At 37.7% G+C, this 16,108-nt stretch overlaps 1 protein-coding gene across 1 annotated transcript in view; it reads right to left on the reverse strand.

The window, feature by feature from the left end:
- PSMD1 (proteasome 26S subunit, non-ATPase 1) overlaps positions 1–16,108 on the reverse strand; it is an 89,442-nt gene that overhangs the window by 14,129 nt on the left and 59,205 nt on the right. Inside the window, exons 17-19 of the mRNA XM_054571627.1 lie at positions 14,856–14,970; positions 11,230–11,346; positions 3,866–3,968 (exon numbers count right to left, since the gene is read on the reverse strand). Of these exons, the coding sequence (XP_054427602.1) occupies positions 3,866–3,968; positions 11,230–11,346; positions 14,856–14,970 (335 nt within the window). The remainder of the gene's footprint in view (positions 1–3,865; positions 3,969–11,229; positions 11,347–14,855; positions 14,971–16,108) is intronic.

The following is a 16,108-nucleotide window of genomic DNA, read 5'->3' on the forward strand; positions in this document are numbered from 1 at the left end:
TTTGAAAGCTAGTGAACAAGAGCTAAGATCCAAGCATCAGTTAGACAGCTGGATCTTCACTGGGCTTTTGTAACACTGAGATACTAGGAAGCTATTAGGGGTTGCAAACTGGAATGCCTTTAGGAACCAGTCAGGTAAACAAATGAGAAAACCTGCGCTGGAAGCAGTAAGGATGGAAGCAAACTGGAAAGTTCAACTCCTATTTAAAGAGGCCATGTTACTAGGGGTATAAATCTAGGGTCGCCAGGTAATTGTTTTTAAAAATAGATTTGAATCTGGATTTTATCCAAAATTTTGCAAACTCTGCTAGGCAGACAAAACAAAATGTGTTTAAGTCAGATCTGGCCCATGGGCAGCTATGTTGTAGCCTCTGGTCTACATGGTAGCATTGTTAGTGCTGAACCCCAGAACGCTGAGACACAAATACTTTAGTTCATATAATACAGCCTCTAAAAATGGGACTTGTCACCCTGGCTGGTAAAGCTCATTGCCCACCTGGGAACTGAAAGGTCACTGGTTCAATTCCTGGTCAGGGCATAATGCTGGGTTGCAGGCCAGGTCCCCAATTGATATTTTTCTCCCTTTATTTCTTCCTCCCTTCCCCACTCTCTAAAAATAAGTAAATAAGTAAGTAAGTAAATAAATATGTGTGTATTTTTTTTAGAAAGGGATTTGTGTGTGCCCAGTCACCTAATTTGAATTCCAGTTCTGGGTCCCCGTGGCTCACATTTTACTTCTCCTAATCCCAGTGTCTCACAGATGCCTTCGCGTTTTGCTTGGAGTCAGAAAGTGAGTACTGACTTCGCTAAACCAGAAAGCATTTGAAGTTTTTATAAGAGTTGGAGGTCTCTCCTCTAACCAAATTATCTAGATTTTCTTAATGCTCCACCACAGATATTTAAGATTTTACTGGAAAAATAATCAGGTAAACTTTAATTTTGTTTTCCAACAGGAATGATTTATATACACTTACTGTCTGCTGCACTCTTCCCGACTCTAACCCCCAAATTCACCAAATGCTTACTATATCCTGAGAATTTTGAACAAAATACTGAAAGAAAAAAAAAAAAAACTCCCAAGGAGCCTCCAGTCTGGAGAGAGAGCCTGAACTGGGATCATTGAAACAAGGCCTGAAAGTATCAGGGAAGACATGATAAACGCGGGCACTGCTGGGAACAGGGCGCCGCGCACGGGACCTAACCCATGGTGATGCCTGCGTGGGAGAGGAGGAGAGGGAGGAAAGGCTTCGTAGAGAATGTGATACTTGATCTGACTTTTGAAGCTAAATTTCCTTTTCTTCAGACTTAGAAACTAAACTAGCTTCTTGTTCTAATAGTGTGAGATTTACTATAAAAGGGAAAGTTTACACTATTGATAATGTTTACACAGTTCTAGAAACTTCATTCGTAAACCTTAATTTTGTTTTCTCCCTGAAGAGACCAAATCACTGAGTGAGTTCTAATAACTTCACTCACTCCTTTGCGGTTGTCCTGTCCAGGCTTTGTTACCACTAACTTCCAAGAGACAGACTGCAGGGCGCACATTTTTCTCACGCAGCTGTAGCGCTGCTTCGTAGCGGAGGGGAGGGGAGGGAAGGGTAGTAACAAAGGACAAAGGGATAAGAGAATAATTTTACGCTCATAACAGTGAACACAACCGTACAGACTTTTATGTATTAAACACTGAAACACCAAAGGTAAAAACTATTATAAATAAAAAGACAAATAGAGCGGAAGCATCATACTTGACTGGTTCAAGACAAATCAAACAGACACAAAAAAGTGGCAGGAGAGGGGCTGAAAGGAGGGGAAAGAGAGAGGATTTCCAGTAAAGATAGCAGAATACAGCTAATACATGGAATTCTCTTCCCCCAATTCTAACAAAAACTTTAATATAGTAAAAATCAGCAAACACTGTTGTTTACTACATGAACAAGTATAAAGCTGTAGTCTAAAACCGCAAACTTCAAAAAGTGGCAGCTAGAAGGAAAAAAAGGTTGTGGAATAGTTAAATGTTACCCCTAAATTTTACTTAAAAACTGATTATCAAAAGTAGCCAATCTGAAAAGGCTACATGCTGTATGATTCTAATTATATAACATCTTAGAAAAGGGAAATTAAAGCTATACAGATAGTAAAATGATGGCGGTTGCCGGGGGACTGCGGGGAGGGAGCGGGGGAAGGGATGGAAAGGTGGAGCACACAGAATTTTTAGGGCAGTGAAATTATTCTGTACAACGCTGTACTGGTGGATACGTGTCATTACGCATTTGTCAAAACCCACAGAGAGCGAAGGCAAACGTAAACTAGGGACTGATAAAATACAGTCATGTAGGTGTGAACTCTTTGTACAGGTACATAGCAAAAAGCAGCAGCAATTAAAAATGGTGAGTACTGAATCTATTTAAATATAAAACTAGGACTAAACTGTGAGAACTATGACTTCACAAGAGAATGTAAATGTTATAAACCATGAAAGCATAATATAAAAAAATACTGGACGGTGATGAAGAACGAGCAGGGAGAAATAATGGCATTTGGATGTCTGTGTTGTTTATTCATGGGAGAGAATTAATTTCATCGAAAGCTGAAATGGTTTACCTCTGTCTAAAGCATCTATGAAATATATTTTCCTTATTTAAATTTAGCAGCATGAAACTTTTTAAATTAAAAAAGAGAAAAACAAGTTGTACTTAACACTAAAATTTAAGCAGAAAACTCTCAACTTCTTGGAAAATTAAAACAAAAAAAAACTCCAGTTATGGATTAAAAGAGAAGAATATTTGCCTCAAAAAGTTAAAAAGAAAAAGCAAATAAAAGGTTTAAGCAAAAATAAAGAATGTAGAGTAACAAGAGTAGCCATCGGTATGTAAAATAGAAATCTCTAGCAAATCTAATCAAGAAAAAGATAAAATAAACCAATTAGAGAGTAATTAATAAGTCTTTTAAGGGAGATAATCAAAATTATAAAACAAGGACAATGAATATGGTTAAAAAACATTCAGCAAGTAGAAAACCTGAAAAGATTTAATAAAACAAACAAAAAAAAACTTAGCAAAAAGATATTTTCCCGATCTCCTTCACTAAAAATGATACACACACACACTTCTAGTTGATCAAGAAAAGAATGACTGGCATAAATATGGCTGACAATGTTTTTATGAAAAGACATACAGATGGCTAATAAACTTGAGGAAATGTTTATCTGATAATAGAACTACTATGAAAACCTTGAGATACTATTCTTCATCTCAGATTAGCAAAGATTAATTAAAAAATTATATTTCACATGGCTAAGGTACAATAAGAAATGGAACCACATACTTGTACAATGAAATAGGTGTGCTCAGTCTCTTATGCCCTAATGAGCTGTCACCAATAATGACAGTTAAGGAATATGTCAAATGAACCCCAAGTCTATTCTGTAGCAGTGAAGTGTGAATTCTGGAGCCTGATGGCATAGTGTGCTATGCATTTATTAGGCAAATATTACATGTATCTTAAAGTTTTCAATATCAACTTGTTTAAAACTGATATATACTAAGAATTAAAAAAAAAAACAACAAACCCAGCCAATACTGACTGACTACTTTACTAAGTGAAAGGCACTGTTCTAATTGCTTTACATGTATTTTTAATTCTCACAACACTACGAGGCAGACCTGACAAGAGAGCAGACACGGAGAGAGGACGTGACTTCTCAAGGTTACACAGCCAGCACTGGACGGCACTGGGGTTCCAACGCTCACAGCAGGCACTCTACTAAATTAGTTCTATAAACTGCAGGCACCAGGTTTTCTCCAGGAATAATTTTCCCCAGACTCCATTTTAACCACATCATACAGTTAACACTTAAAAACATTTACCTGCATCCAGTATTCCCTGGGCCAGAATAGCGCCAAACTTGGCCATGACATCATCATGTTTATCGTTGATGACTTTGGAATACAGTTGTCTGAACTGATTCACCTGAAGGAATAAGAAAAAGAATTACAGACTAACTCTATTCATTTGCTATGTCATTTTAGAGCAGAGCAAATAGGTTGCTCAAGTGGCAATGAAACTTGAGTTCTGAATTTCACAACAAAGAGAGGGCTATGGACCATATTTGAAAGCAACACAGTTCCAAGGTTGAAATCACGGTGTTAGGACTCTTCTGGTGTTGGAGCAGCAGTTTGGTCTTCAACCCTCATTCCACAGCAAATGACGCAGGCTCAGAGGAATGCTGAATACAACTTCATGTGGCATCGCTGTTAGTGAGCAGGCTTAAACAGCTCAAGGGAACAGTAAGGCTTTCATTGCACTGTGAATTACAGCTATTCTGTTTACCATCAACCTCACAGACTTTTTAATAGCATGGTCCTACAGGTCTACCCTAAAGTAAACTACACTTGAGTGAAGTTGTGTGAAGTACGTTTTGGATTAAGTGTGTTCACAGATAGAGTAAAAATGTATTATGTGTACACATTAATTTTTGAGGACATGTCACATTACTCTTAATGAAAAGGAACACATTCAAATCAAGCATGTGCTGACTCATTTAGGATGGGATTACTGGTAATTTTTGTTTGCTTCTTTATTCTTTTCTGCATTTTCTAAAACATGTATTTATATGAGGCCTCTCCGGAAAGTATCCAGCCACGTACTACGGAAAATAGAGATACTGAAGAAGATACAAGATACAAGAAACAGTGTACATAGGACAAGGATGCCTCAGTCCCCGTCAAAGGAGAGCACCTTGGGACCTCACACAGTTCTCCCAACCGCTATCAGCTGCCCTGTTGTATTTTCCTGAGTCTCACTGGCAGTCTGAAATCTCCTCCCTTCCAAAGGCCATTTTAGCTTTGGGGAAACCAGAGGTCGCAGGGCACCAAATCTGGGCTCTAACAGGTCTAAATCACCTGGATGACTTAATATTTTGCCACAACTCTGCACAAGAAGTGATACACGAGCAGGTGTGCTGTCATGATGAAGTTGCCAGTCACCAGTTGCCCATAGTTGTGGCCTTCTGAGTCACCTGAACAGTTTCCACGAACTGTCCACGAAGGAATGTTCAAGCTTAATGCAGCACTAGATGCAGATCTGTTGCTCTCCTGGCTCAGTCATTTTGAATGTGACGGTCACACAGTACACATGCTCACTCAAGGGCATCTACTGCACCCACTGACTAGTACAGTGAAGTTGTCATTGTTCATGTATATGGTTTCTTCTAGGCTGCCAGGATACATCGATATCACCACACAAACCATTTTCGTTATATTAACAATGGTGGGACTTTTTTCTGGACAGACCACGTGCGTGCACGTGTGTAAAATGTAATGTATACAAGGTATTTCATAGTTCAATAAGCATAGCTGTCTTACTATATAGAGGCAGTATCCTACCAGTCCTCCCATTATCTCTGCAACCTAAATGCTAACAAAATTATATTCTTTAAATGTGGTTCTCATTTTTATTCATAGGCAGCAACAGAATGTGATGGAAAAACGATGAACTAACTGCCACTATCTAGCATATAAGCATTAGTAAGCTACTCACTTCTCTAGGTCTTACTTTTTCTAACTGTAAAACCCAACCTGATTAGATCATCACAAAATTCCCTCCTAGTTTTAAAAATCCTAAATTTTGATGCTTTTATTCTGGTTCAACTGGTCAAATTCCTTTGATTCTGAACTTATTTTAGATGAACACTTACATTTCCTTATATAGGATGGAAATTTTATGTTGTAAAAGTTTATAAAGTATTTCAAGAACTTACAAAAAGGAATAGTGGACAAAGCATTGTATGTACAGTATAAGGAAGACTTTAAATATAAAATTGCACCCAAAACAACAGTAAAACACCCAGTAAAACAGAAAGATGGATTAAGAAATGAAAAGCAGCCCTGGCTAGTTTGGCTCAGAGGATTGAGCGCTAACATGTGAACCAAAGGGTTACCGGTTCGATTCCTAGTCAGGGCACACGTCTGGGTTGTGGGCCAGGTCCCATAGGGGGCGCACGAGAGGCAATCACACATGGATGTTTCTCTCCCTCTTTCTCTCTCCTTTCCTCTCTCTAAAAATAAATAAAATCTTAAAAAAAAAAATACATAACGGGCCTATCTAATTCATATTAAGTATGCTACTTTAAAAAGCTAATTTTAATCATTTAAAATTTTTCTTCACATTTTATTACTTATGTAGCAGTAACTTAATTCTCATGATTCTTCATAAAGAATTATTTTTGTAGGTTATAATAGTTTCTTAAATTTGGAAGTGAACTTCGAGATTACCTGGTATACTTCCTGTTTTACAAATGTGAAAATGTAAGTAAAATAGGTGAAATGATGGCTTCCTCGCCATCACAACAACTCACTGCAGTCATGGCTAGGATCATGATTTTCTGAGTCAATTTCATTGTTATAAATAGTATGCCCCTCACATAAAACAAAGTTGAATTTGCAGGAGAAAATCATATTAATTTCCCATTTTATATTATAATAATCATCTCACAGAAGAGGCAAATTTTAGGCAACTTTATGAACCATGCATTCTGCTGCATGATTATCTAAAATCTACCTTCTCCAAATTCATGCATTTTAAATATTCATCCTGTTTCTAAATCTATACCTTATGCTGTTGGCAAAAGAAATACACTCTTGGACGTAGAGAGAAAAGAAACGATGGGGAGAAGGGAGTCAAGTTTCTTGGAGTCATTTCTGCTGGCACTTGTCACCTGGCTATGTCTCCTCTTTTCTATATTTTAAACAAGATTTTATTTATTTATTTTTAGAGAGAGGGGATGGGAGGGACAAAGAGAGGAAGAGAAACATTGATGTGTGAGAGAAACATTGATCGGCTGCCTCCTGCACCGCCCCCAGTAGGGGACCTGGCTCACAACCAGGGGTGTGCCCAGACTGGGAGTCGAACCGGTGACCTTTCAGTTCACAGGCCGGTATCCAACCCTCGGAGCCACACCAGCCAGGGTTCCTCTTTTCTATTTTTTCCTGTTTTCCTGAATATAGAACTGTAGCTTCACATGAGGGATCAACTTTCAAGTTTTTCCCCCGCTCCTTTTTTTCTATTACATCTGCTCTTATGACTTGAGCTTCAGGTCTCATTCCTTCCATAAAATCCTTGAGGCCACATGAATTTTGAAATCCGGAATTCAGAAAGCTAACATGGTGAGTACACTATATTTTACTCAACACTCACAGTGGAGTGTGAAGGCAATATCTCATAATCAAACAAATTAATATTTCTGAAGCAACAAAATTCTTGAATGCCAAACACTAAATGGAATAAATTAATTTGTATTGGGTCAGGCTTTACAGCCAAGTGAATACTTAAAAAATAAGCAAATCTTTTAATTTTCAGAGCTTTTGGATTTTGGAATTGTCAATAAAGAGCTATGCAGTTACACTTTTTTTTAAAGGTCTCTGCTTATTTGACTTTTTTATTTATTTACTTTTAGAGAGAGGGGAAGGAAGGGAGAGAAATGTTGATGTGTGATACACCGATCAGTCACCTCCCGCATACCCCCAATTGGGGATCTGGCCCACAACCCAGGCATAGGCCCTGACTGGGAATCGAACTGGTGACCTTTTGGTTTGCAGACTGGCAGTCAATCCACTGAGCCACACCAGCCAGGGCTGCACTTGTAAAATTTCTTTGTGTCTAGTTTCCAAATTGCTTTCTTCAGTTCTGAATCTTTTGCTACACTCATGTCCAATGGATTTGCTATCATCTCAAATGTTGTCAACACCCCTAAAATGAAAATTCTTTATTTTTCAATATTTCTGTCTATGCTTTCATGATTTCCCTATTATCAATAGCCCAAATAATGTTTTTAGCTCCCTTCTCAGTTTTATTAGTAGTATATACCTATAGCCCTTTCTTTATATTACTACTGACACTATTAGAATCCAAGTCCCTCTCTTACGGGCAATAGTATGGTATTACTTACAGATGTGGTATGCTATAAAATATCACCATATGACAGCAAAATTTCACGCTCATATTTTCATCTTATGAAAGCCCACACATTGGCCGCAGAGACCAAGAAGGCAGGAGATCGGCTGCCTCCCTCAGGGACACCCGGGCCAAGGAGCTGGTGCTGGTGGTGTCCTTCACCACTGGGGGCCTCGCAGTGACTCTGTCGGCCTTCAGCCCCTACCACGGAGTGTGCCGCCACGATTAACCAGGCCACACCCTACAACTACCCAGTGGCTGTCCGAGGTGATGGGGACATGGCCAGTGGGGCGCAGCCACACCTCAGGACCCCCGGGTCCATGCCTGAAGTGGGCTGAAGAGACTGTGAACACCTCCACTGACTGGTGGGAGGCCCCTTCCTCTGTGGCCCTCAATAAATATGTGAAAACTGAAAATAAGTTCACACATTCTCTAAAGAAATATTTCTAGGATACCTTGATAGCTCAATAAAAGCCTAATCTACTCATACTGGAATTTATTTTAGAATCTCAAAAAGCTCATCAAGCTTGACCAAATAATCCAACTTCAAAAAAGGGAACCTGGTCAGTGGTGAAAGAAGTTTTCCTGTGGCGACCTCAGGGCAGAAGACAGCGGGTCAGGAGGAACATCAGCTCTACTCTTACACTGGTATTTTTATCTGATTCTATAGATGATACTACACACTTGTTCAAATAACTACTAAAGGCACATTTCACTTAAAGAGAAAAACAAAAGACAGATCCTTCATCAAGAGTAGAATAGGGTTCTTGACAGAAAATAGCTCCAACGACCTATTCTAGTTAATGTCCAAAGGATATTATTCCAGTTAAATGGTTCTGAGCCTCTGGTCTAAAAGCTTTCTCAATTGAGTGTTTAGTCACCTAGGGGTGTACACATGGTTGCTGGGTCTATGTGTGTGAGAGTGAGCAAGAAAAAAACTGGCAGTGGACAAGCAAAGTTGTACCGGAGTTACTCAAGCTAAGACCACAATGTGTAGAGCCAAGAGTTAAGACGGCATTCTGCAAAAGGATGTGTGATCTGTGTCTTGAGTACATAAAAACCTTCTCTTTGGAAATTTCCATTGTACATCTCCCAAAACATCTGAGAAATGTCCTGTTTTGATTCTTTTGAGGATGGGGCAATAGTTTTGATGAAATTAAGACTTGATCTTTGATTTTGAGGTGTTTCCATTTTATTTCATGGACTGGTTCACAACCTTGTAATTAGGACTCTGTAGCCTTCAGAACTTCATTTCAAGCTTGTTAACAGCTTTTTCTTCTCAGCAAAATGTTCATACCACCACAAAAGAATGTTCTCTTATTAGCAATTATCAGATAAAAGAGAGAGGATAGAAATTATAGTCCACAAAACTCTTTATCACGTGCTTAGTAGCAGAAAACAATGAAATGGAACTTTAGGAATTCATGATCTGAGCACAATGTCACTCTAAGGGATAGTGCTTCCTGAAAGAACATTTGATTTTTATACTAACATATGGTGGTCCTTTTGTAGTCTGTGGGGGTACATGCTTGACTTTCCCCACCAAGTTTACATTAGTGGCAAGGCCTACCTGCTTTAACTGTACTTCATCATTCTTAATACCTAAGATTCCGATACAATCTGAAGATGGAAGTGTGCCCCATGTATTCATTCACATCAGCTAAGACTTGGTTCAACAATATTTTATAGAATTACTAAAAAATACTAATTATTTAAACTGCTTTTTTATTTTTCTAAATATAAAAAAGTTTTATTTCTTTATTAGAATAAATGGTTGAATGTTTTTTCAACCTACATGGTCTACCCTACCCTTTCCCTATTCCAAAGACACTGCCATTATTGGTGCAGGGCTTATGACTGTAAAATCAATGAAATCCTAGAGCAGACTCAGGAAGATGGTAAAACACTAACTTGTTCACAAAACAAACAATGTGAAACTGACATGTGAGGTCACAGTGAATAAATACCTATATATTATTATTAGGGAAGATATATTCCATGGCCTACACTTCCTTCTTTAATGACATTACGATCAGGAGATCAAAAGCAAAACTAAAAAATGCAAAAGCTACTCATAGTCTAACTGATATATTTAAAACAGAAACTAGAAAAACATGAGGTGTCTGAAAAATGTTTATGTTCTAGAAGACGATAATTAAAACAAGATGAGAAGACTGATTCTATCTTTGCAATAGTATGGCTTTTGGAAATCTTAGAAATGATTTTGACAAAGAAAAAGAAGCACTGAATAAAAGGAAACAAAAATGATAGCAACTGCTTAGAAACTGAAATCTATTAAATAAAGTTCTAGAAAATGAGAATGAATAATCTATGAGTTCTGGAAATTTTTTCTTCTACCCACCCTGCACCAAATCAATACACTTTGCTGAAATGGAAGATGCTGTACTTCTGCTTGATGGGGCACAAGATGGTATGCCAATGTTTCCCCCTGCACTTGTTGTCAATACAGACTTAATACAAGGCTGTTAATTGCTCTAATTTTAAGTTAAGAATGAAAAGATTTAAGATTACTGCACAAGCTATCGCATTTACATAATATATATCAAACACGGTGATTTTTAGTACACATAAATAAGATATATGCATTTTCCATTTCTCAACAAAACAAGCTTCAGAGGGACCACCTGGAGAGCTTAATATGCTCAGTGGCCACTGTGCACTGACAGTAAGGGGCACAGCTATCGCCTGAGGCACCAGCAGACAGAGAAAAGACGGGTGAAAGGAAGAAGCGAGGGGGAAGGGAGAAGGGGAGGCAGAGAGGGAGAGAGACAAAGGGGGGTGCAGGCAAAGCTGTACTAACAGCCTATTATACTGCTGCCAGCAAGAAGGGCAAAATATGTAGGAGTGTTTCTTGGGACATATTTTGGTCAAGAGGAACAGAAAAATGTGCTGGAGCCATTTGAAACCCTGCTCAAGAGACCACCCAAGAGGGCACTGACATTCTAACAGAGAATCTGGACATAGTCCTTTGTAAACCGAGACTGAAAGATGGGTCAGAAAAGTCACGGGCCGCCTGAGTTTACACTCTGTGTCAAGGAACAAGCTATCTCACTGAATAAATTTTAAAATGACAGTAGGAGGCAGAAATTAAAGTTAGTTTTTTATGATTTCATCCACCCATGAGTTCTAATTTTTCAAGTATGGTTATACAGTAGAATCAACAAAGTGACCATAAATCTGTAAAAAATGCACTTAAAAGGTAAGTTACTAAAGAAAAGCCTGAGCCATCTCTATTCTAGAGATCTGTTTGCTCGCTCACCTTTGGACAAGTGATTTCCGTCTGCTGGATCATGATGAGAGCTGAAGCTATGAGAGCTCCTTGCCTCACATAGTTCACAGGGTCATTTGTCATTGGTTCTAGCAGATTAATTGCTTCCTGAAAGAATTAAAAAAACAGAACAGCAAACCCTTAAAGAAAGTTGATATAGCTGGATTTTTCAAATTATATACTGTCATTCTAAGTCAACATTTTCATCTGACATTGTAATAACAAGTTAATTTAAGACTAACTGGATGCCATAGTTTAGAACTGAGTATGCTTTAAATTTCAATATAATTGATGATGTGAAAAACTTGTAGAACATGAGCAGTACTGTCTTGAGGTGAAAAAGGTAAAAAAAAAAAAGTAAGAGAAAATAAGATTAGTTTGATAAGCATCTATTATTTTCCAGGCAGAGTGGTATTTTATATGTTATCCTATATAATCCTCTTAATCCTAAAAATATCAACAAAACAATACTAACAGAAAACAATCTTTGTGAACAAAAAAAGCTGTGTGTTAGAAGGGTTAAGTAATTTTCCCAAAGTCACATAAGCAGTAAATTCAGGTCAGTAAGACTCCAAAACCTGTATTAAGTTTCCAACTTACTTCAAATACTAGGGTATGGTAATGTCCTCGATAATTTTGTAAGACCAAATTTAAAAAACTAAATAGAAACAAACAAGAACAAAGATACCCCCCCAATATTTTACTTGCTAGAATAGTAAAAAAATTAAATCAAATAGTACTAGAATTGATTTCACAGTTACACTTGACAAGACCACATGTAATGGGAGTTCCCCAACATCATCATATACTTCAAATGGGATCAGTACTATGAAAAAAGGATTTCTTGACCAAATAAGTGGGAATTCCTGCATATTATATATTACCTCCTCTTGTAGATTCAAATGTATATAGTATATCAAAGGCTCTAGAATGTACAAAAGCTTCAGGAAGCCTCATTAAAGAAACCCCTGGAACTTGTTTTTCCTAACATTTGTCAACGGTATTTGACCAAGAACTCTTTCGCCCCATATAACTTACAGTAACTCCCTGTAGAACATTAACAATGTGGATTTACAGTCACGTGCCGCTTAATGCTGGGATATGTTCTAAGAAATGGATAGTCAGGTGATTTTGTCATTGTTGGAACATCAGAGTGCATTTATATAAAACTAGGTGGTACAGCCCGCTATTGTATGTGTATGCTTTTATATGACTGGCAGTGCAGTAGGTTTGTTTACACCAGCATCACCACAAACACATGAAAATGTGGTGGTGCACTAATCAATGTTACCATGGTTACAACATTGCTAGGTGATAAGAATTTTTCAGCTCCATTAAAACCTTAAAAAAAAAAAAACCTCACTCAAGGACTTGTTTATTGATTTCAGAGAGAGAGGAGATGGGGAGTGGGGGGAAAGAAAGAGGGAGGCAGACATCAATGTGAAGAGAGAAGTGTTGATCAGTTGCCTCCTATGTGCGCCCTGACAGGGCATCAAACCCACAACCTAGGTATGTGTCCTGACCAGGAATCCAACCTGTAACCTTTTGGTATAAGGGACAATGGAGCCACTGGCCAGGGACATTATAACCTTATGGGACCCAAACATCGCTATGTGGTTCATGACTGTATTTATTTGCTTTTAAAAATCAGAGCTATTAACAGATATTACACATACCAGCTAAGTGTTTTCTTTCTCCCCACTTTATTAAAAAATGTAATGACGTGTGCAGGGGAGTAAGTTTTTCAAACATTACTCATATAGTTAATATTCTTTATGTAGTCATGATAAAAATACAACCAAATTCCCGACTTACAAGTTAAAAGACACTAACTTGGCCTTTGAGGTACGTGGTATGACATCAAAGATATAACAGATGATTCAGGTTTTTAAGAAACAAAAATAATCAAAGCATCAAACTTCAGATAGGTATTAATGTGAAGATTATACAAACTATCTTAGAAACAAAGCAGACTTGTTTAGTATGAGTAATAAAAATTTTTCATTGAATTAACTTGTCAGATGCTGTGTCTCAAAGAACATTTGCTCCTAGATATTAAGTTTAGAATAATCTGGAGAGGGGAAAAAGAATCTAATTTACATAGAACTTACGAGGCCTGACATAGATGTCTACTAAAGACCTGAGGGGGAAACATTTGATAAAACATCCACGTATACAAAAGCCAATTTCTATAAACTGCGTTTTATATACCCAATGACATTTCTAATAGAAGTGAACATTCATTCTCATGTAAGAATTTCTGACCCAAAAGAAATGAAAACATCTAAAAAATAAAACTCAATGAGGGCAGAGACCATGTCCAACTTGCTCACCATCAAATCCTTTAATGATATTCCCTCCATCATTCATCTGACAAATATTTACTGAAAGCCTACTATGTGCCAGGTCTGACTTCAGATTCTAGCAGTGAACACACTGTTTCCAGGGACTTTACATTTCAATGAAGAGGAGACAGACAATAAATAAAAAAGGTGTAGAAATATGTCAGAGGGTGATAAGTGCTATAAAGAAAAACAAAACAGGAAAATGACACAGAATGAGAATACTGGATACATTTTTACACAATTCCTGGTACGTGTAGTAAAAAAATGCCTATTTTAATTCCTAGCTTCAATTATGTTTTATTTAATTAGAAGCTATTTATATCTAATTCCTTTTTAGAGAAAAAGTCAAGCGAATTAAAATGTAATTCCTGGAATCAATCAATAAACTAATAACCATGCTTTGTTTTATTTTAGTTTGAACAAAACATGATAAAAAAGTGACTCCTTCCCTCTGATGTCCATGCACGCACACACAGCACCACTAACAGAACGACCATTTTCCTGAATTCTGGAGCAGCCCCACCCTTGAAATAGGAAATTGTCTGTTCCCACTCGCTTGCTCTCTCACACACACCCAACTCTGTTAAAAGAGAAGTTCACTGAGGTTTGTGCATGCATGCCAGAAAAGGTAAAATTTGATTATGATGTTATTGCTGAGAATCAAAAATGCTTGTTATTTAAGCAATAGTGCATTTCTTTATGAATCTCATGATAGAATATGTTTTCAAATCACTGACTTGCCTAACCCAACTCTTAATCACTTTTGAGGGCTTAACAAATATCAGGTTACCTATTAAGTTTCTGAGGAGAAAACAGGAAAATAGTTAAAATGATTTGCTTAAAACCCAACAAAATAAAAAAAATCAAACTGAATTGATTTTGGTGGCCTCATATGAGAACCTTGATTTCCACAAGGTGATATCCACTAATTCTGCAAATTAAACATGTAAAATAACCATGTAAAATGACCAGAAGCAGTTTTTTAAAGAAAAAATACTTTATCTTCTTTTTAATAAAGAAATCAGTGCTTAAAAAAAAGTCAACAGCATTTTTGTTTTCATTATAGCCACACACATAATGTGGTAGTTTGTTCTTAAATGGCTCTGAGCCGTCCAACACAGTAAAGTAAGGAAGTTCTGGGAAGCTCTGTGAGGCAAGTTAAGCCTTACAGTTCACACCATGCTTGTATATTTACAGCTGTTACATAAGCTTCTGTGAAGGAAAACAGTCCGGCGCCAGGAAAGAGCTGATCGCACCGGCACTGGGCTTTACCTTGTTTCCTGTGCCCGCACAGCAGATACCGAGGGCCATGGCTGCTCCGTACCGCACATGAGGGTTGTAACTCTCCGACAACAACGAAACAACGCTGGGGCACTGCTCGGGGGTCCTGATAAGAAACAGAGAAAGTGAAGACAGTGTTATATGTTAACATTTTAAATCACGATGAGAGAATTTTAACCAATTTAAAAAATATCCTCACCCGAGGATATGTTTACTGATTTTAGAGAGAGGGGAAGGGAGTGAAAAAGGGAGAGAAACACTGATGTGAGAAAAACATTGATCGGTTGCCTCCCTTATGCGCCCCGACCTGGGACAGAACCTGCAGTCTAGGTATGGTTCCTGACCCGGGATCAAACCTGCGACCGTTTGGTTTGGGCGCCAATATTTTTTAAGTCATGGGAAACAACAACTATAATTAATAGAAATCCCAGAATTAAAAATCTACAGAATTCTAATTATTGGTACTAGAAATCTGTCTTCAATATTCAGAGAATATATACAAAGAAAGAGGAATGTATCAGTGATTCCTCAACCACAGTTTCGCCTGACAGAACTGCGGCCATCCCCTGTGCTTCCTCCGCAGCTGGGACCAACCATGGTGGTTGGGGGCACACACTGCTCTACACCCATTCTTCTATTTCCTGCTTACTCTGTGTTTTGTTTCGGAAGAAAAAAGTCATTTATAGAGATTCCGGGATGCTTCCATAGCTGCCTGAAAGATTTAAATCTCCCAACATTATTACGGTTGAATATTAAAGCTGATATCAATTAGCCTTGGTAAGGAGAAAATTCTGATTTTTTTATCTTTAGCAATAACTTTGGTGTTGATAAGAATAGAGAAATTTTTCTTTTGTCATCCTCTTATGTTTGTGACAAAGAAAAGAAACAAAACAACCCTGACTAATGAAGTATCCGACCTCTAAAAGACTGCCTCGTGATAGTGATTACCCTTGAGGGGCAGCAGGACCAGTGGGATAGTAACTAGAAAAAAAAAAGAGAGTTTATAGGAGGCTGCTAATGATCTTGAACTAGGTGCTGGTTACACAGATGTGTTCAGTTCTGAAAATTCAACAAGTTGCAGGCTAATGATGACGAGCACATTTTCAGATGTACAAGTCGTATATTATACTTCAATAAGATCTGTTTAAAAAAACTATCTATGTATTATATTGCAACAATTTTCTTTTTTAAAGAGACTATCTCATTATGAAAGAAAACAGTTATTATCTATAGACCAAGTCTAC

Source organism: Pteronotus mesoamericanus, unplaced genomic scaffold (genome assembly GCF_021234165.1).
Source record: "Pteronotus mesoamericanus isolate MK-2021 breed Mesoamerican mustached bat unplaced genomic scaffold, CSHL_Meso_final contig_1018, whole genome shotgun sequence".
Classification (NCBI taxonomy): domain Eukaryota; kingdom Metazoa; phylum Chordata; class Mammalia; order Chiroptera; family Mormoopidae; genus Pteronotus; species Pteronotus mesoamericanus.